General features: G+C 45.3%; 1 protein-coding gene across 1 annotated transcript; it reads right to left on the bottom strand.

Moving 5' to 3' along the window:
* Positions 1-16,439: 16,439 nt before the first annotated feature.
* Positions 16,440-17,983, bottom strand: LOC120643676 (leucine-rich repeat receptor protein kinase MSL1-like). Its single transcript, XM_039920119.1, has 2 exons — positions 17,194-17,983; positions 16,440-16,972 (listed from the first exon to the last, which is right to left on the bottom strand). The coding sequence occupies exons 1-2, from the start codon at positions 17,952-17,954 to the stop codon at positions 16,630-16,632; spliced, it is 1,104 nt and encodes a 367-aa protein (XP_039776053.1). The 5' UTR covers positions 17,955-17,983; the 3' UTR covers positions 16,440-16,629.
* Positions 17,984-22,978: the final 4,995 nt, after the last annotated feature.

The following is a 22,978-nucleotide window of genomic DNA, read 5'->3' as shown; positions in this document are numbered from 1 at the left end:
CAGAGAAAAATATATATGAGCGATCGAAGGGATGCCCGAAACAGTAGACCGTACTTCGTTTTGTCATTGAGTTGTTGATTCTGAAGGCTAAGCATGGTTGGTCAGATGGTAGTTTCAACGATCTGCTGCGTATCTTGGGTTGTTTGCTTCCAAAGCCAAATAAAGTGCCAGCAAACACATACCGAGCAAAGAAGCTTGTCAGCCCATTCACCATGGGTGTGGAAAGAATGCATGTATGTCCAAATCATTGTATATTGTATCATGGAGATGCTTTTAAAGACTTGAAAAAATGCCTTGTACACTACTACAAAAACTGATTAACCGAGGCGTTTTGAAAAGGCCTCGGAGGCAGGCACGTTAAAAAATTGCCTCGGTTAATGCCTTTGATTAACCGAGGTGGTTATTTTTTATTAACCGAGACGGTTAAAAAAAACCGCCTCGGAAAATAAATTAACCGAGGCGGACATTATAATACAACCACCTCGGTAAATCAGGCCCAGACCCAAGTCCATACCAGCCCACTAGACACCTTCAGCCTATATATTGATGAGTTAGGGTTTCTCTCCACGCAAACTCTCTCTTCTCTCCACTCCTCTCTCTCTCCTATCTTCCACGCACGCTCACGGCGGCGGGCTTGCGGCGCGCGGCGCCCCCCACCCCCGGCCCTCATGGCGAGCGCCCCCCCCCCCCCGCGGCCCTCACGGCGGCATAGCCCTCGCGGCGACGACGCTCCTCGCGGCGGCAGGACCCTCGCAGCGGCGCCCCTCACGGCGGTGGGTCCCCTTCGGTGGCTCTCCTCACGGCGGCTCCCCTCCTGGCGGCGGGGCCCCTCGCGGCAACACCCCTGCAGGGGGGTGCGACCCTTGCGGCAGTGGCTTGGCGTGGCAGGGGCGCGTGGGCTCTCCGGAGGCGGGCCGAGTGGCACGGGGGTGCGGCCCTTCTTCCACGGCTGCCTCTCGCCGTGATCCGGTGGAGGGCAGCGGAACCGGGCTCGGCGAGGGCGGAATCCGGCGGTGCGACGGAGGGGCTCGGCAGGCCCTCGATGGGCTCAGGCGGGCTTTTGTTTCTTTTTAACTTTTTTATTCAATTAACCGAGACGGGCAGCAAACTGCCTTGGAAAAGCCTTTTTGCCCACCTCAGAAAAGGATTTTTGTAGTAGTGGTATGTTCCGCAAGTCGGTACAAAAATAATGCTAGATACTGTGGTGACGACAATCATGGTCCAACCGGTGTGAATAAGGGGAAGGGGAACATGGCGAAGAATAATAGTGTTGCCTCCATTGAGACAGATGACGCTACTTTAGGCATTTCTGAGAAACAGGGCAGAATTCCCGCCATGGTTATGTGGTACCTCCCAGTTTCCGATCGCCTTAGGCATTTCTTCTCGAACCCAAAGGATGCTGAGCTGATGCGATGGTGGGATTCAGATAAGCGCAAAAAGGGTGACGGAAAGCTTCGACATCCAGCTGATGCTCGGCAGTGGAAGGAATTCGATGACAAGTACTATCTGGAATTCGGAAGGACCCAAGAAATGTTCGGTTCACGTTGAGTACGGATGGAATGAATCCGTTTGGTGAAAGAAGTAGCACCCACAGCACATGGCTAGTGATACTGACAATGTACAACCTGCCTAAATGGCTGTGCCAGAAGAGGAAGTATCTTTTGCTATCCTTGCTTATACAGGGACCCAAGCATCCTGGCATCGATATAGACGTTTTTCTTGAGCCTCTGATGCAAGAGATGGAAACTTTATGAAAGCAGGGTATCGACGTATATGATGATTTTGCACGGCAGCCCTTTAATCTTAGAGCTATTATATTTGTCACTATCCATGATTATCAGTCATTGTTTGTCCTGTCAGGACAGATCAAAGGTAGGACGGGATGCACGGTGTGCGTGGATGACACTATATCGGCTTTCCTTGAGAGTTCTCGGAAGGTAGTTTACCTTGGATACAAACGCTTCTTGGTTGAAGGGCATAGGTACCGAAGTAAGAAGTTCTATAATCATTTTGATGGCAACCCTGAATTCCGTTCTACTCCAGATCGACGAGATGGGCATTATGTTTTCAATATGGTCCGAAACGTCAAGGTCATTTATGGGAAGAAGAAGGAAGATGGGAAGAAGAGAAAGAGAGATAACGCACCTATCGAAGGCGTACCATTCAAGAAACAGTCCATCTTCTACAAGTACTTGCCGTATTGGGCAGATCTTGAGGTCCGCCATGCAATCGATGGTATGTACCTCAAGAAGAATGTGTTTGGTAACACAATTGGGCTCCTTCTGGATACATCTGTCAAAAGAAAGGATACGTACAAGTCACGATAGGACTTGGTAGCCATGAAGATAAGAAAAGAGCTTCACCCCGTTGATAAAGGGAATGGTAGATATGAACTTCCCCCAGCTAGCTACAACTTGACACGTGATGAGAAGAAGGCAATGTGCGAGAGCTTAAAAGGGATCAGAGTCCCGAGTCGTTTCACGTCCAACATAAGGAAACTAGTGTCGATGAAAGATTTGTCACTATGTGGCTATAACTGTCATGATTGCCATGTGTTGCTGATGTTGTTTCTCCCGATTGCAATCAGAGCGATCAAGCCAGTATATGTAAAGATGGTAATCACTCGGTTATGTTACTTCTTCAATAGGATTTCACAAAAAGTGATCGACGAAGATGAGTTGCAGCATCTGAAAAAATTCATTGGGGAGACTATGGCACAGCTCGAGATGTGCTTCCCTTCAAGATTTTTTGATATAACCGAACACCTAATGATTCACATGGTCGATCAGATACGGGCACTTGGTCCACTTTGCCTACACAAAATTTGGATGTATGAGCGTTTTATGTCCATCCTCAACCGGTACGTATTGAATCGTGCTCATCCTGAGGGGTCCATGATAGAGGGATACAGTACTGAGGAAGTCATCGAGTCTTGCCTTGGTTACTTACATGATAATGTGTCCATTGATTTGCCAACTCCACGATTTTTGGGGAGGTTGGAAGGTGTTGGCACAGTAGGGAGAAAAATATTCATCGACAAAGATTTCAAAGGTGTGCAGCAAGCACATTATAGCATCTTGCACCACCTCACGATAATGACACCTTTAGTCAAGGAACACTTGAGCATGATTCGTGTAGAGAGTAACTGTAACAGAACCGCCCAAATTAAACTGGCTTAAGTGCGCTAACTATCATCTTAATGGCTAATCAAGTTACCACGCACTTAACATGGTGTAATCCGAATGTCTGTCGGGTTAAGGATCAAAAAACACTGGAAGTCTCGCACGAAGACGAGCACAGATGATTACAAGTAGACAACAAATTCTCAAATTTAATTTACAATGCGGAGTTTTACAAACAAATTTATGTAAAATACCAGAGTTCGAAATGCAGCGGCAATTAAAAAGAAGTTCGATATAAAAACCACGATAGTACGAAGACATGAGGTCGTCACATCGAGCCCACCGATATGAATCCTGGTTAGCTCCAACCAGCAACAAAAACCTGAAAACAGGATAATAACAAACCCTGAGTATACTAATACTCAGCAAGACTTACCCGACTATGGGTATACTTAGCCCCACTATCTAGACATGTAAAGCTTTTTGGCTATGGAGTTTATTTTGCTGAAAAGGATACTAACAATGGATCCTTACTTCCAAATTTTAGCTTAGGTTTAGTATACACCGTACCAACTAGGTTTGCCTGAATTTCTAAAGCACACATGGTAGAACAGAGAAATCCTCTGGTAATATCACAATCAAATCATTTTCGTTCCATTCTCATTACCATTTCTTTACTACGATGTGACGAAGTGACCAAGGTTCTCTTAACCGAGAGAGACGGCGAATCGATCCGATTTAACCTTGCAAGGTGGACCTAACTCACACGACACATGCAAACCACGCCGGGCCACATGCGTTAACTGTTCCCATCATTACCCCGACGTCTGAATCACACCTGCAAAAACCCGGGGTGAAGGGCCCCTCACAGCGAACTCCCAGAGAACCCGGAGGCGACATACACTCCAACACCCGCCATCATCCCACTCCCAGAGTAGCAGGTCGCGATTCAAAGTATCGTTGCAAATTAGGTAATTAGCTTACCGGTTTCGACTACCTCCTACTTCCGGCATGTGGTTAGTACTGTTCAAACTTGGTCAGCACAGCCAACAACGGTACGGTCCTCAATCGACACAGGCGGAGGCTTACTTTCCATACATTCCATATCGATAATTCAATTCCTCTCCGCCCGGTCTCCATTCTTATCTTCTCACAGATTTATTTTCAAACCACTTTGCCATAAGTAATTAGGACATATATCTCGCGAGTGACAGGAATCACTCGACTTCTACCGAATCCTGATTAAGCATGGCAGTACTAACGACCTGCACACTAGTAGAGTAACTGAGGAAATCTAGGGATCATGCATCTACGGTTCCAATCAACTCCTAGAAACGTAAATGCACAATAATTATATAATAAACATTGAATAATAAAATTAAGGGTTATGCTCCGGGGTTTGCCTGGGATTAACACTAAGTCAGTGTTAGTAGAAACAAGGCCTTGGGCCCTTCTGACTTTGAGCCGGGTCTTCGGTTGCTCCAGCGGGTTCTTTTCCCTTCAGGACGCGTCCACCAACGCCATCTTGGGGTTCGGTTCCGTCATCACGTGCTTCATGTCCACGCGTTGTCCATCTAGCGTATCTAAATGAGATGCATTAATGTGGATGTATGAATGCACAGAGGTATAATAGACAATGCATCAAAAAGAGCAAGCAAGACAAACACAAGGTCACGACTGAGCATCCATATGAATGAAGGTCATGAGCTAGCTTTAGCAAACATGCAAATAATATCAAGCTTAAACAAGAGTTGCATGAGCAACATCTATACACATAAGGGAGCTATAACCAAGATAGGTGCTCGCTTTCAAACACTACTCACAGCAGTAAGGTTTACATTAAACATGCCATAGGAGCTAAGCCTCCACCTAAGCCACATTTTAATTACTCAAGCACCTATGTAAGAATTCATTAAACAGATATCCTGTGCATTGCTTGTTTTGTTAAAAGAGAGCATGCACATCTCATTTGAAAGCTCAAACAGAACTAGCACAATTGAGCAGCATACTAACATGTCATACATGACTTATGATCACCTGAAAACATAGCATCCAGCCCCAAATTAATTTATTTAAAGCCTTTCTTAATTTATTTAGATAATAAGACATATAGGCATATACAGTGGCGGAAGCAGCAGTGGGTCTAGGGGGGCTCCAGCCCCCCCTAGACCCAAAAACACCATGGAGCCCCCCTTAGCCCCCCCTTCATTTTGGAGAAGAAAAGATGAGGAAGAAGGAGAGGAAGAAGAGAGGAAAGAAGAAATCAGCCCCCCTTTAAGAATTTCTGGATTCGCCACTGGGCATATATATATGATCATACATGTAAAATGCACAATAAATTCTACCAAAAACACAGTAGATCACCAATACTCCTAATAGTCTACTGTACAAATTTCACATGCTCAGGTTTTATATTTTATTGATTACAAAAAAAACACAAATCTTTATTGCACTTAATCATGTGAGAGCAAGTTAAATGTAAAACTTCATATTTTCTGTAAACACATGGCCATATTATATTTTCTTAGACCAACATAACATCATACAAGGGCAGTGGAATCACATTTTCCATTTTTACACATTTCTATTATTTATAAACTATTTACTTAGCATTCAACAAGTTAAAGCAAAAACTCGGTCATACTGCCCTCAATGAACTTGAACTTTTTACCACAGCACACACATCACAAGAGTAGTCTACCATAAAAATTTCATATCATTTAGAATAATATAAATGCAGTTAAGAAAAAGACAAGCAACACTAGCATTAAAACCTTAACAAGCATAAATCTATTTTTACAGCAAATATTTTCAACTAACACCCATCATATTATGATTCCACTGCATAGATCTACTCACAAGGATTCCAAAACATCTTAAATTTCTATTTTATGATTTTTCTACTATTTTCTATGGATTTTCAAAGTTTCAAGCGATTTGGTCCCTGAAAGACTATTCATATGAGTCTATGACAATGCAGAAAACCCCCTGGACTTGCTTCAATTGCTGCAGGAGGTCCCTGGGCGCAAGTTAAAGCAGAGGAAGCGCTCAAGGGCTCGATTCCGGTGAGAGAAGGCCATAGCGGCGGCTTGGAAGTGGTGGGGAAGCACGAGATGCTCGAGAACTACCTGTGGGTGGTTTCGGTTGGGATCGGGGATGACCGGAAGTGGGGGCGCGGTGGAGCAGTGCTCCCATGGCCATGTGCGCAGCGCACAACGGTGCTTCCGACGAGGGAGGGCGGCGATGGCTAGGCCAGTGAGCACCACAAGGCCGAGAGTAAGCTATTTAGGGGCTTGTCCAGGGTAGAGGAGGGCCGGAAGGGAAAGCTCCACGGCAAGCTGCTTGCGGCGGCGCTCATAGAGGTCGGTAGCGGTTCGGAGCAAGCCTGGGCAGCGGGGAAACGGCCAGGGAGCTGCAGCGGGGTGCGAGGAAGGTCACGGGCTACTTGATTTGGTCAGTGCTTGGGCGGAGAGGCAGCGCCACGGCGAGCTCAGAGCTCGGCGGCCATGGCGCAGACGGCGTTTCTGGGTGCAGGGGAGCTCGAGCTCTGGCTCTAGCGTGGGGAGGAGAAGAGGGGAAATCGGTGTTGGCGTCGTGAGCGGATAAGGACAGCTTGAGCGGCGACGAGGCAACAGCGCAGCGGCCGGGTACGGCGACGGTGTGCGTCGGCGTGGCAAGCTGGGGCGCGTGTCGAGCTGGCGCAGCGATAGGGAGGGGCTGGTTTCGGCCAAAACCAGGGGCTTCAGGGCGGTTTGGGTCGGGGGCGCGGCGCGTGGCCGGCCGTGAGGCGGCGCCGGCGCACGGACGCCGAACGACGATGAATGTCGAAATAGGGACAGTGAGGGAGAGGTAAAGAGAGAGAAAAAAAATGGTTCAACAAAACTCAGCTCAATTTTGACCGTCCAAAATTCAAAATTTCACATTGAAACTTGAATTTTTGCCAAAACAAAAGTTGTAGAGGATGGAAAAATCTACAACTTTGATGTTGGGCAACACCTGATTTGAGCTTTAGATTTGACAGAAAATAAGGATTAAAGCTCAGCTGACATGAAATGCCACTAAGCGAGAAAGGTTAACATTAATGACAATGTTTAAGCGAGGATTAACTACTAAAGCATATGATTAACCAAAAACATAACACTGGGGTGTTACAGTAACGGCCGCTCAGATGATTGGATCATGAGAGAGCACAAGCGTCGACTAACTGCATGATTGAAGGACCTACATCTACCAGATGGGGAGACCGTAGAGGAGCAAACACTCAAAAGATTGGCAGCTGGCCCATCTAGCCAGATCACATCCTGGCAAGGGTATGATATTAAAGGATATCGATTCTATACTGCCGCCAAGGACAGAAAGACTGTGTCCCAGAATAGTGGTGTTCGTATTGAGGCCTTAGACGAGAGAACAAGTCAAAATACAACATATTTTGGTGTCATTGATGATATATGAGAAGTGCACTATGGTTCCAACATACAAATCCTGGTCCTTCGGTGTCGTTGGGTCAAACACCCGAAAGGTGTTGAGGTGGATGGCTATGGATTCACGATTGTTGACCTCAACAATATTGGTTATAAAGACGACTCATGGGTACTAGCTTCACAGGTTGCACATGTACTATATGTTGCTGATCCTGCAAAAAAAGACAAAACATGTTGTCGTCTCTAGAAAATAAGATATCATCGGAGTTGAGGGTATCGACGATGTGGAAGAATATAATCAATATGATCGAATAAACCTTTTCACAGATCTAGCACAGAAGATGAAGATTATAGAAGCAAGCATAAGAAAAGACGACAAGCCATGGGCACACAAAGATGGCGAATCAAGAATTGTTACAGCTTAAATATCTCATGAATTTCTGTATTTTGAAATAATTATTAGTATGAATGTCACCTGTTACTATATTAACATTTGAGGTCTTTGTGTATGAACACTTCTATTTGCTATATACATTGACATGTGACTTAAGTATTTTTCTTATGTTCTCAAAATCACAATATGATTATGGAAAAAATTTCATAAATTTTCAATGTGTTTTACTATTTATTTTGCATTAAAACAAATTTTAGGAATAATTTTGGAAAATGATTTCTAGGGGCGGACGGGGCCGCCCCTACAAATGGATTTCCAGGGGCGGGTGGGGGTGTCGCCCGCCCCTAGAAATAATTTTTCAAAATTCATCTGAAAATTTGTTTAATGCAAAATAAATAGTATAATACATTGAAAATTCATGAAATTTAAGCCATAGAAATATGCTGACCTACAGACCTAGAGAAAATAATGAAATACATAATTTAATGCTTTCATTGTTTTAGAGTGAGCAAAATACAAAGTTAATCTTAAGGGTACATTGATATGTAGTGTATAGGGTTACTTTGTAGTTTGGACAAATTTTTTTCAATAAATGCAGTAAAATATAATTTTTATATTTTTCCATGGTGATACATAGCATAGTATACTTATGGGAAAATTTTCAAATATTTTCAATGTGTTTTACTATTTGTTTTGCATTAAAAGAAGTATGGGATAATTTTAGAAAATGATTTCTAGGGGCGGACGGGGCCTAGCCCGCCCCTAGAAATCGATTTACAGGGGCGAGTGGGCGCCCGCCCCTACAAATTGATTTCCAGGGGCGGGCAGTGGCGTCGGCCGCCCCTAGAAATTATTTTCCAAAATTTATCCGAAAATTCATTTAATGCAAAATAAATAGTAAAACACATCGGAAATTTATGAAATTTAAGCCATAGAAATATGCTGACCTACAGACCTAGAGAAAATAATGAAATACATAATTTAATGCTTTCATTGTTTAAGAGTGAGCAAAATACAAAGTTAGTCTTATGGGTACATTGATATGTAGTGTATAGGGTTACTTTGTAGTTTGGACACTTTTTCAATAAATGCAGTAAAATATGATTTTTATATTTTTCCATGGTGATACATAGCATAGTATACTTATGGGAAAAATTTCAAATATTTTTGATGTGTTTTACTATTTGTTTTGCATTAAAAGAAGTATGGGATAATTTTGGAAAATGATTTCTAGGGGCGGACGAGGGCCTAGCCCGTCCCTAGAAATCGATTTACAGGGGCGGGCGGGGGCATCACCCACCCCTACAAATTGATTTCCAGGGGCGGGCGACGCCCCCGTCCGCCCCTGGAAATGGCGACTATATATACAATTGGGACTTAGAAAAATTTCAAACGCGTGGGCGCACTACAGACCGACACCGGGAGGCTGCCCGCGCCGCTGGTGCTCCCCGCACAATGCCGCTCCTCCTCCTCGGCCCGCGCTAGCGCTCCTGCTCCTCACCCCGCGCCCGCTTGGTGCTTCCTCGGCCCCAGCCCTTCTCCGCGCGCGCGGATCCACCGGATCCGGCCTCCACCGTGCCAGCGCCGCCGCCGCTCGTCTCCAGGCCGGCCTACGCCCCGGGCCCGCCTCCTCCTCCTCGACGACGACCGCCGCCGCTGCTCCTCCCCGAGCCCTCCTACTCCGTCCCTCGCGCCTCCCCATCCGGCCCGCAGCCGAGCGCCCCCGCTGCCATTCCTCGACGTCGGGTGCCGCCGGCGCCACTCCTCCACGAGCCCTCCTCCACCCTGGCCCGCCTCCTCCCTGCGCGCCTCCTCCTCGCCCCGGCCCCGCCTCCACGCCCCTGCCTCACCGCCGACGCCGTGCCGAAGGTGCCGAGGACCCGATTGCTTTTTCAAAATCTTGGCAGGGACCTTAGTGCAAATTGTTTGTGAATTTGAGTATAGAATTTGGGTGCAAAATCTTGGCAGGGACCTTAGTGCAAATTGAGTGTTGAATTATTAGTATAGAATTTTAGTATAGAATTTGATATGAAATTTGAGCATGTGAATTTGAGTATATGAAATTTTTCTGTACACTTGAAATGAAAATTTATTCTATACTTGATTTCAAATGTACATTTGAATTTGATATGAAATTTGTGTATATGAAATTTGAGCATGTGAATTTGAGTATATGAAATTTTTCTGTACACGTGAAATGAAGATTTATTCTATACTTGATTTCAAATGTACATTTGAATTTGATATGAAATTTGAGTATATGAAATTTGAGCATGTGAATTTGAGTATATGAAATAGTTTTGTACATATGAAATGAAAATTTATTCTATACTTGTGATATTCACGTCGCTAGTATTGTTAATTTCAAATGTACATTTGAATTTGATATGAAATTTGAGTATATGAAATTTGATATTCCTTCGTCGGTATTGTTAATTTCACTTGTCTAAATTTTTAATGTTTATATGCATTTAATTATAATTGTCATTTTGTTTACTGTGATTTAAATTGCAAATTCAAATATATCGTCGATGGCTATGTAGTGAAAAAAATTGTAGATGGATCCATCGTTGCCATCTTTGTCCCGAAGGGATGATGCCGCACCACAAGGTGAGGGTGGTGACGAACTTGAAAGAATTGCATCCCAGATTGAGTGGGACGAGGAGTACAACCACAATTCCGTATCTGAGGAAGAGGAGGGTCCTAGGATTGGTCAAGGGGCATGGGTCGATGGCAAGTGGCAAGATCCGCTTGATCCATTCCCTGTTGAACCGAGACAAAGCCGTTCAAGGGAGGAACTTGATCTGGATTACGAACCGGAACCACATCAGGTAATGCATATAAGATTGAACCCATACTATACGTTTTCATAGACTACGTGTAACGAATTATCGAATCGTATGATCCATGTAGGCAGCAGAGACAGGAAGGGGTAAGCGCAGACACCGATCCCCTAGCCCTACAGAGGAAGACAATGCAAGCTCGGGCCCTGATCCTGCAACTACATCCTCAGAGAACAAAAACAAAAGGAAACGGGGTCAACGAGGAAGAAACCACTACCCCGAAGGGAAGTATCCGGTGAATACAGTTAGCGCGGCAGGAGAGCCCGTAGAACCCCCGGAGATTGCAGCAAAGTTCTGTAATGCCATCGGTGCTATAATCAGAATAAAAATGGTTTTGAATCCAACAATCGCCAATTGGGCGCTGGTTCCCGCGGGCAAGAAAGAAGCAATGTGGCAGTTGTTGAGTGGTACTTTTATTCTGCAAAGAGGAACAACAGAGATAGTTAAGTATTATGTTACGAAGATGCTAGGTGAAGCTTTTCGCCAGTGGAAACGTCACCTGAATACCGAGTACATCCAGAAAGGTTAAACTCCATTTTCAGATTTTGGGGACATCACACCAGCACAGTGGGAAGAATTTGTTCGACAAAAGACCACTGAAGAAGTTCTAGCCCTTAACCAAAAAAATTGAGAACTAGCATAGAGCAACATACACAAAGTCCGTCTTGGGCCAGGTGGGTACCAAAGGAAGGTGGACCGATGGCGGCGTCAAAGAGAGGCGGCAATAGCTACCGGGCAGCCGGATCCTTACGAAGGATTGGATGAACGTGGATGGTGGTGGCTTGAAGCAAGGAAGCCAAAAATAGTTGAAGGAAAGCCAAAATTTGATCGCCCTGAGACCAAAGCGGTGGCAGACAAAATGTTAGAACTTGCCAAGCTTTAAAAACAAGGAAAGTTCAAACCACATAGGGAGAGGGATGTGCTAAGTACAGCAATTGGGTCAAAGGAGCATGGAGGGCGCGTCAGAGGCTTGTCCTCTAAGTTGAGCCTCAAGGATGGGTTCGAGAAGGACCGGTCAAGGTACAGGAGCCATGACCGCTACAAAGAAGAAATTGTGGCAGCGGCAGAGATTGCAATGGAGGCAAAGTTTAAGGATTTGTTGAGGGCAACAGTTGTGGACCAGCAGTCGGGGCTACTTTTGTTCAACTCGGCGCAAGAGGTGGGGCAAAACTAGTTGGTGGTCATGCCGGCGCCCCCTCCGGTACTTTCCCAACCGAGTACATGTGCTCAGAGCAGTGCCGCCTCGACCACTGGAGAGCTATATCCGGTGGATAGAATAACAACTTCTACTCCCTGCTTGTTGCTCTATCCGATCGGCAGGGCCGGGAAGACAAAAGAAGTCGCCAAGTGGAGCAAGTATTGAATTCAATTTATGAGTATAATGAGATAGACATCCCCACTGCAGATGGGAAGAATTGCCTTGGACAATGTGTCGGCAGCACAATTCTTTGGCATAAGCGAGATATCGTACTGCTTGATCAAATACCCTCGGCTCCGCAAGATGCATCACCACCAGCGGCTCCGCGATCACCACCTGCTTCGCGATCACCACCTGCTCCACGATCACCACCGGCTCCACCATTGCTAGATGCATCACCACAGGCTCCGCGGTCACCACGGGCTCCATCCCAAGAGGCATCACCAGCTCTACTCCGAGAGGAAACTCCACCTACCCCGCGATCACCACCAGCTCCAATCCGAGAGGCATCACCACCAGCTCCACTCCGAGAGGCATCACCACCTGCCCCGCGATCACCATCGGCTACATCCCGAGAGGCATCTCCACCTGCCCCGCGATCATCGGCCCCGACAAAGGCTCCAATAGTAGCACAGAAACAACAGCCGCCGCATGAGGTGCCGCGAGTGATACGTGCTTATGAGGAGCTAAAGGACGGGAAAGAGATTGCAAACTTGTGGCACAAGGCAAACATGAAACAGGCTGATCCAAAGCCTAAAGCGAAGGACAAGACAAAGGCGAAGTCAAAAGATGATTCAACCTCTACTGCTAAAAGATTAAGATTTTCCCAGCCCCGCACTGACACGAACTTCAAACAAATAGTCGGGGTCAATGATATTCTAGATTTGCCTGATTGTCCTAAGAAGTTTACGTACGGACAGCCACTTCTACCTGATTGGTGCCTCCAGGATGTTCCAAGTGAAATGCAGCTGATGCATAATTGGTACATTAGGCCATGCAGACTTGAGCTTCGTACCATATCTGCTCCATACTATTCCCAAGTATTTGGACCTGCAGGCCCTGGCATCACCGATGTCTTGTTCGATTTTCAAGACATCCACGCTATGTTCCGCCTCAAAGAACTTGACATCGAGATAGTTAGACTATGGTGCATGTAAGTGCCTCATTGATACTTAATTTCTTTTATGCTATTGTCTTAACTACTATATATACGCATATCTTATTAATTATATAATTCTATTCTACAGGATGCAAACAAGTGATGCATATATCTTAGGTAGAAGGATCAAGTATCTTGATCCTCTAGCAATTTGTGAGGCCAAGCACAGCGGGCCAAATACGTGGAAAGAGGACCATGATCTCTTCAAGAACTATTAAATGCCTGCGCAAATAGCTAAGGAACGAAAATTTCACCTCAAAGAGGCCATGAAGATGGTGGCGGCCTACATAGCAAAAATGATGAAAAAATGGGAAGATGATGATGATGTCATTTTTGCACCATATAACATTAGGTACTTCTACTTTTAATCATTTGTTACAATATACACTTGCTCCGATTCATAGCTAAAAAAATTTATATATTTAATATTGCAGAAATCACTGGATCGCTTTTGCACTGCAACCCAAGATTGGAAGAGTCCTTGTCTTCGACTCCTTGGATTATCCAAAGAACAAATACGCTGATTTCTTATTCATCCTCAGAATGTTAGTGCACTTACTATGCTTCGTACGTACATCATGTAAAATTTCGCATAAATAACATGCATTTATAGACTAACTTCTCACTTCCATCTTTTTCAAACAGGGCTTACCAACAATATATTGCATTAAATGGTGCTCATCCCCCTGAGAAGCCTAATGAAATGACTCTATGCACACACTTTCCATGCCACAAGCAACCTCCTTGCTCCATGTACTGCGGGTATTACTTGTGTGAGCATCTCAGGGTACAAGGGAGATACACAACTGATCCTAAAAATATAAGGGACTACTATTTATTACGCATAGATTTACATGTGTTACATTATTTTTGTGTATATCTAACATTTGTGCTTAATTTTTTCATGGATTCTCGTTAATTTCAGGACCATCCCGAAAGGAACTATGGGCAACTTCATGAGAAACAACTTCTAGAAGTAGTCGTCGATTTATGCCGTTTCATCAGGCACGAAGTGATCAACCCGAGGGGAATATTTTATGATAAACACATCAAATTAGCAATGGAGAGTAAATATCTTGGTCTTCTTGAGTGGGAGAACAAGAAGCACTGTGCCTCCTCTAGTAGTGTCGGTAAATAGAAGAAAACCATGCATTCAAGATACAATTTTAATGATGTACTATATTAGTTATATACGCATTGTAATGATACATGTGTCTGGTTAATCACTACATTTAATTTTGCGTTCGTATTTATTGATATTTATGAAAGGTTCCACGTCGATCACTAGGACATTCGATTGTGAACTAGCTCGATAGAATAATATAGTGGAGATTTGATTGCGAACTAGCTCCATAGAACAATATAGCGGGAATCCATATTTCAAATCGCTGTATTTTTTTGTGGGACTGAAAAACATTTCCAGGGCCGGGCGACACCCTGAGCCGCACCTGGAAATTGATTTTCAGGGGCGGTCCACCCCACCAACCGCCCCTGGTAATCCATTTCTAGGGCGGTTTGGGGCGTGGACCACCCCTAAAAATCGATTTCCAAGGGCGGCACATGCGGTCGCCCGGCCCTGGAAATCGATTTTCAGGGGCGGGTAACGCACCCGCTTCTAGAAATAGCTATTTCTAGGAGCGGAGATTAGGGGCGGGTGCGTCGTCCGCCCCTACAAATAGGATTTAGCCCGCCCCTACAAAGATTTTTTTTTTGTAGTAGTGCCTCCTCCTCGTATGCGCGCCGCCGCTGCTGCCGGCTGCGCCTCTATCTCCCCCGCGCAGCAGCTGCCGGCAGCGCTGCGAGCAGGATCGAGGGGTGAGGGGCAGGGAGGGGCGCCGCCGGGAAGAAGATGCTGAGAGAGAAGAAGAGAGGAGGCGCTGCCAGTGTAGAGTGAGAGAGAGAGAGAGGGAGAGGGAGAGGGAGGGAGAGAGAGAGAGAGAGGAGGCGGTGGGTTCAGGAGTGGGGCGGCGTGGATCTCGCGGGAGCGGGCGATGGCAGTGGAGAGCAGGAGGAGCGGCGGAGGAAAGAGGCGATGGAGGCACACAGAGAGGGAGAAGGGGAGGCTGCAGCCTACGCGGAGAGGCAGAGAGGGAGAGAGGGCGGTGGAGAACCGTGGTAAGGGAGCTAGGGTTTGCGTCTGCGGGAGGGGGAAAGCAAAAAGTATGTCGGGTCTTTTTGCAAAATCGATAAGAATATCGAATTTTCTCTTCTTTGTATCGAAATAAGTATTAGTTGGAGGTTCTAAGTGAAAAACATATGAACGTAGTTAATGTGCAGACCATACGTGCTGGGTTTAGTTGTGATTTGTAAAATATTGAAGGACTTTTTTGCAAAGTGTCCAAAGACCAGAGTGAACGACATGCGTCCCTGTTGCTCCCGTGAAGCGCGGAGAGAGGAGCGCAGAGGAGGAGATTTTAACCATTGCGATTATTCAGAAGAAGGAAAGCAAATTACTCACAACTGCCATTGTGAAATAGTAAAATCAAGATACTCCTGTTCTTACGCGCCACCACCATTTCCAAACAAAAAACCCAAAAATATGATCATTTCAAGCAAGTTTGGTACATGGAGATGAAATTTTTGGAATGCTGTGAAATATGTTCTAGCTACTTGCATGCACATATTAGTCATTACCTTCTGGGATCAACCACCTTGTACTAGCCGCATTTACAGTTCCCTGATCAGATCTTCCATGAAAGATATTATCACTTAAATAAATGAATACACAGCAATATAATGCACTCACTTGCTAAACCCCAGTACCCACTGAAGAAACACAAACGAGAGCTAGTTTATACAGTATGCACAACAGAGGAGAAACAGAGGAAGATGATAGGAGGAATGGAGGATTAAATAGTTGGGAAAAAGCTGTTGGGCCAAGATGCAGTAGGAATAGTCATTTCGAAAGAAAAAAAAGATGCAGTAGGAATAGGAGGCAACCAGAAAGTACCCATCAGCTTCGCTGACCTCGCACGTCCCTGAAAATCTTGAGTTCGCATCAGGTTGTTGTCTGGACGCAATGTCTGATGTTGTACGGTCACAGTGAAGTATCATGCTTTGCTATGCCTGAACCTCATCCCTTTCATTAGATCTTTGCCGTGCCTGTATGTCTTTTTCCTCCACTCATGTAAAAGGGTTTTCTCCTGCTCGTGTAAACCCTGAAGAATGCTCGCTGTAACTGTGATGCTTGTACTGCCACCACAGCTAGTAATGAAAACTTGTAAGTTGGCTAAAGATGGTGGCATAATGACGTCTCTGAGATGCAAAGATGAATGCTAGCAGCAACTCATGAGGCACAGACATGTGGACCATGATTGAATGCGCCCTTTGTTATTAGCAACACGATGTGATACATATTTGTACAAAATTCTGGCACACCATCGGTATTTATTTCGTGGAGAAAGCAAGTATTTCTTGTTCTAAAGTCTGAACTCACTATATATGCTGTTGTGTGGCCATATGAATCGCCGGCACTTGATTTGGCATTCTAGCTCAGATCTTGTTCAGCAATGCCACCACCTCCTCCATCGTCGGCCGATTCTTCTGACAAGAATCCGTACACTGCCATGCGATCTCCAGGAGCCCCTTCGCCTCGTCCATCTCCTTCCCTTGCCCTCCGACGCCCATCCGCCGATCCAAGATCTCCGAGGCTTGGCCGGCGCCTATCTTCTCCCTCGCCCAATCCACCATGTCAACCTCCTTCTCCCCAATTTCCGCCTTCACCGGCCAGCTTGGCCGGTGACCTGTTACCATCTCAATTACCAGCACGCCAAAGCTGTACACGTCCGCCTTCGCCGTCGCACCCACACCAGCCCATATCTCCGGCGCCACGTACCTATTTCACAAAACATCACATAAACATGTCATTTCTTTTTAATTTCACCAAGAAATTTAACTTTCAACATTCATGTATATATTCTACCATAGATCATACTAGCATAACTAGTGGCAATTTGCAAATTTCTGTTGACCTATGATTGTAGTATTTAAAAAGTGTATATGCACATACTAGTGCAGTTTAATTTGCTGCAAAAGCGTATAAGTTGTAAGGTTTACCCGGCGGTGCCGGCGGCTTGGGTGCTGACGTGCGACTTGGCGGGGCTTCCTCTGACGATCCTGGCGAGGCCAAAGTCGGCGAGCTTGGCCTCGAAGCCCTCGCCGAGGAGGACGTTGCTGGACTTGACGTCGCGGTGGAGCACGGGCGGGCGGCGGCCGTGGTGCAGGAACGCGAGCGCGGCCGCGGCGCCGCGCGCGACGCGGAGGCGCGCGGGCCAGGGGAGCGCCTCGTCGCCGGCGCCGCCGTGGAGCCACGCGTCGAGGCTGCCGCGCTCGAGGAGCTCGTAGACGAGGATGCGGTCGCGGCCGGCAGCGCAGTACCCGAGCAGGCGCGCGAGGTTGGGGTGGCTGAGGCTACCGAGCACCTCCAGCTCGGCGCGGAACTCGCGGTTGCCGGCGCCCGCGGCGCCGTCGCCGGAGAGGCGCTTGACGGCGACCGCGGCGCCGCCGGGGAGCACGGCGCGGTAGACGAACCCGAAGCTCCCGTCGCCGATGATGTTGTCCGGGGAGAACCCCCCCGTGGCGGCGGCGAGGTCGGCGAGGGAGAGCTTCTCGAGGCAGCAGGCGTCCGCGTCGGCGCCGAAGAAGGACGACCATGACGCCGACGAGGAGGTTTCCGAGCGGCAGCGCTGGTGGATCATCAGCGGCTTGAGGCTGTTGCGGCTGCGGCGGCGGCAGAGGAAGGCGAGGAGGAGGCAGGGCACCGCGACGGCGACGGAGGCGCCGGCGACGACGATCAGCGCGAGCACGGGGACGTCCATGGCGTGGCCGGCGGCGCGGTGAGTCTGGTGGCGCGGCCGCGGCTGGGTGAATCTTGGGAGGAAGAGGGGGAGGAGGAGGAGCGAGTCGTCGGTGGAGTCAACGGCCTTTTCGGCGGGGAGCGGTTGACTTTGTCGCCACGTCGCCGTCAGCGTGGACTTGGACGGTGACTTGGACTGATGACTGCTGGGGGAGTCAAGGGTGCGAGATTACCATACTGCCCTTTTCCACGTCCTCCTTTTTTTTATTCTTTTTGAGATGCCCTTTTTCCACGTCTGGACAAACCCAAAGATACACGTTTTCATCACGTCCAGCTCAAACACAGAAGTGGGATATTTATGACATTACGAAATTTGTTGGATGGGATGATAAAATGAATTAGTGATACGAGGAAGTAGACTTAAATATTTGTGAATAAATGAACCGACCTTATGGTCAGTTGTTTAGGTTTCTTTTAGTGGAACCATCAAGTCGTTTACTCAGAAGATAGGTTGATTTGTGTTTGTATTGCGTTTCAAAAATAAAAGATCAACTTGTCCAGAGATTTGTATGAAGTTGTTAAATTCAAACTAATCAACCTATTTCTGACTAATTGCTCAAGAATTATAAGTATATTTGAGCAACCTCAAACTTAATGTTTGTCATCTATGGACATTTTTATAGGCTGGGCCACTCGCACAATAGTAGAGGGTCCAGTTCCCGTCTGCGAGATATATTATGGATTCTTATCCGTAGTTGTCTTTCCATCTCTCGAATATCTTCTCCGATGCTGACTAGGTTGGATGCCCGTATGATTTGTGCTCAACCAATGGATATGTATTGTAGTTTTGACTTTTGAGCCTTCTGGCATGTAAGCATGTTTAAGGCAACGGCGAAATGTTGAGGCAGAATTAGAACGGTTTCGGACAGTGCCTAATGATATTGGCTGTGTTTGTTTAAGAACCGAGCTTCAATTTTCTTTATGATGTACCCATTACCACATATCTCACCACAGTTGTAGTTTCTCATCCGCGTACAAAGCATATAAAAAGTTCATTTCCAAATCACGTACAAATTTGCTTCAAAAAAAATTACGCACAAAAAGAGAAGTTTTTATTTTCGCGAACCAAAAAAAGAGAAATTAGAGTTTTCACTTTGTTCAAAAATCTCATTATCACAGGTGCATCTCCAGTCAGGGTCGTTTCCCCGGCTGCTGGTCCAATGAGCCACAAGGCTATACAGAAGCGATTGCTTTGAAGAATTATCAGTTCTTGGAACCACTTCTAATTTGACATTACTGGGCACAAGACAAGGGAGGTGCGTTTTCCCAGACACAAACTGCTGTATGCCGTCAACTGTTCTACCACTCTGTCCATTTCGCCGGCCAGTTCAGCATCTCCCTCCCTCAAACTGCACTCCCATCTGATGCAAAATTCCCTTATGCTTCCCATTCCCAATCAAAACACCACTATAGATTCTTCCCAACTGTTCCAGCAATCCTTCTCTCTTCTTCCTTTAGCCTACTCTGCACTGGATACCGTCCTGGCACTCTGTTGAGCTGTTCAACCAAAGGGAAACAACTGTGTATATATAGGGGTTGGTTCCAATAGTGTTGTGCCAAATTGCCAATGGCATATGGAAGTTAATTTGGATAACTTTTTATTGGGTACCAGTCTCTCTGTTTCTGCTGCTGGCAAGGGCATTTTTATTGTTCCGCCTGAAACCAGGCTAGTCATACTAGATCAAGCATCAACGGGAAAACAAATCCAGAAAGAGTCAAAAAGACACTGAGAGTGAAGTAAATATCTTTTTTTTTTCCAGAGTGAAGTAAACATCTGTTGTTACTTTTATAACAAAAGAAGTTCATTGGGCTATTAGTGCCACTACTCGCACTAATAGTAGCTAACAACCTTTTCTTCTGCTCCTGAAACTGGGTATACTCCCCTTGCATTGAGTAGCATGCTCCAGACTAGGGACTACACTGCGTTGTCCGCCTGGTTCATTGCACGCTTACATTTTAGTGATTGTCTGGCAAGATAAATTGTCAAGAAACAGTAACTGCATTTGCAAATTTGTATCCGAGTTTAAAAGACCAAAGTTTATCTTAATTTACTGCAAATTTTCAGTAATGCAAAAGAAACCTCATGTGGTATACAGTCCTTGAAAAAAGGGGATGTTTAACTAGTCAGAAATGGATATATTTGCTAAATTAGCATTTTTTTTACGGGGACTCCGGCGGATCCATTGGGCCAGCCTGAACCGTTTTCATTGAAAAAGGCACAAGTTACAGCAGAGCAAAAGAGTTACAGGAGGCGTAGAGAGAGAGAGAGAGGTGCCGCTCAAAGGAGCGTTGAGAGCAAAACAGAGTCCAAACAGAATCAAGTGTCACGTGTTACGTGAAAGGAAAGCAATCCATTCATCCAAACAGTATTTGTCATCAGCAGAACGTAACCGATGCTGCCAAAGGACTTGGGCATTTGATTCCTAGCACTGCTGAAAAATTAGCATATCTTTGAGACAAACTTCTTGGGATTTAGTATACCTAACAACTGAAACGGCAATGAGGAGTCATGCTCGGGGTTGCAGAATGCCCCATCGTCAACCATGATAACACACACCAGCTCCCTCACTAGCCTGCCCTGGACTTCAACTAAGTTTGATCAAAATCGTAAGATTACCTACAAGCTTGGAGACACCGACGAGAAATAGACCATGGAGACGTGTAGTTATGCTTATGCATGCCAATTGTTTGCGTTAATGTCCTAGCCCCCAAAAGTGCACTGAGCATTCGATTTCTGCTTCATATGTAGTTGACTCAGCTGCACTTCCTGTGATCCTAGCAACGGCAATGTTTCCCACCCGAGCATGTACAAAAGAAATTGTAAAATGATATAGCTCAATTTATATAAAGATGTTGAAGCAAAACTTTAGTTTAATTTGTTCGGTTACACGGATGCGTGCTGTTCGTACTCCTGCTGACAAGGTTTTTTTTTGGCATCGATTTCAATTGACCCAGTGTGCCAAAGTCATGGCAATGGAGGGCAGCAGGCCAGCAATGCAGAGAACAGGCATGGTCGAGGCCTTCTCCACTCTCCCTCAGTGGCCAGTGCTGAGATCCCATGATTCGATTTCTGCTTCTGCATGTGTTTTCTCAAAGTAATCGTGGATACAAGATTCTTTTCATCTCTCGAGTATCATCTATGCTCCAACTAATCTAGACAAATTAAAGCCTCTACGCCGATGTGCTAGGTTGAGCATTATATTTTTCAAATGTGCAAAGCTAATCTATAATGTACTATTAACCCCATAGCTGCAAGTGATAGTGCAACATTATGTGGACAAGTTGGTGTCGGCACATCACATGTATATCAATGGCTTCACACCCCACAGTTGCCGTACATGTACCATGTCACCATTAACCCTAGTTGCGCTGGGCCCGTTTCGGACAGGGAGGCGCGCCGCGCCATAGAACTCGGGCGCCTTCCATGCCCTTCTGTTTCTTTTGATATGTATTTCCCTTTTGCCTCCTAGCTATTCCAACACCCCATGGCTGGTTCTTCCCAATCCTCAAGCATCCTATGTAGTCCTCCCCTCTTCTCCAAGTCTGGTACTTGGTGATGGGTTTCAAGCATTTTGTTGAATTCTTGACGGGACAGAGAACACTATGGCCATGTTTAGTTTTTTACATGTAAACGCAAAAACGCCGTAAACGCATTATTTTACAATGGAATCTTACTAATTTGAAGTATTAAATGAAGTCTATTTACAAAACTTTTTACATGGATGTGCTGTAAATCGCGAGACGAATCTAATGAGCCTATGTAAGCCATGATTTGCAACAGTGATGCTACAGTAAACATCCACTAATTATTGATTAAACATGGATTAATTAGCATCATTAGATTCGTCTCGCGATTTATAACCCATCTATGCAAAAAGTTTTGCAAATAGACTTCATTTAGTACTTCAAATGACCAAGATTTATTTGCAAATTTTTTTTTTGCAAAATGAACTAAACAGACCCTGTATAGGCAGCCATGTTGTGCCACTGGCGGTGGACTTTTTTCCCCATGTTTTAATCAATATTATTGGCGGTGGAAATTGCTGGCACGAGTTTTATTTTTTGCTACATACACATCCACTCATTGAAATAACCCTGCAATGAGCTTGTACTAGGCCTCACTGAGATCACTCCAGCTAATTAATTGTTTGAAGCGTGAGGAAATTTAGCATGCACAGACATAATGCTCTGCAACGTTGCATAGCTCTTATAATATACAACATGTGACTCGCTACTAGATGGAGCATATCAACAAGATAATGAAAAGAGACATTAGATAATTAATCATGGATTCATGGTACATATGAATACTACTAATATTCTACTACTGTGTCCGTTTCACCGGCCAGTTGCATGTGGCTCTGTCTTATTACTCAGTTTTTTATGCCCCTACAAGCTAGTTAGTTACTACCTCGGTTCTCATATACATGAAATTTAGGATAAGTTGATTTTTGTTGACTAATTAACTCCTCATAAGCATCTTATATATGTTTAACAATGGAGGGAATATATATTAAAGTGAATAGAAATTTTACAATGATTGAAAAAATAGGAGCTGTCAATCTGATAAAATTCTACGGAAACAATGTTTACAAAAATAGCACAAAAAGAGCCAAATAGAGTTCCTATATAACTGAGTATAGCCATTCAAAAAATTTTTGGGGCGTACTTCTGTAATGAGTACTTGGTTCTAGCCTCCTGTTTCCAACATACCTTGGTAGCTTGCATAAGCGGTCTTTCTGGTTAAAAACATATATATGCTGCTAGTTCCCATCTTTTCAGGTCGGTTCGACTGTTTGGTCTGGTCCTGGTGGTGCTGCTGTTCGATTTTCAAATTTGTTCTTTGTCACTATTTACTAGGACGGCTCAAAGCTTACATGGATATTTAACAAACCATGGTAGAATTTGTATCTTAATCATTTACTTCGAAAACTTTTAACCAACATTATATGCCAAAACTTTGTACGTCCTCATTCAAGTGAGACT

This window comes from Panicum virgatum, chromosome 8K, assembly GCF_016808335.1.
Source record: "Panicum virgatum strain AP13 chromosome 8K, P.virgatum_v5, whole genome shotgun sequence".
Classification (NCBI taxonomy): Eukaryota; Viridiplantae; Streptophyta; class Magnoliopsida; order Poales; family Poaceae; genus Panicum; species Panicum virgatum.
Note: the sequence above shows the minus strand (reverse complement) of the source record. Positions and strands in the feature narration are given on the sequence as shown.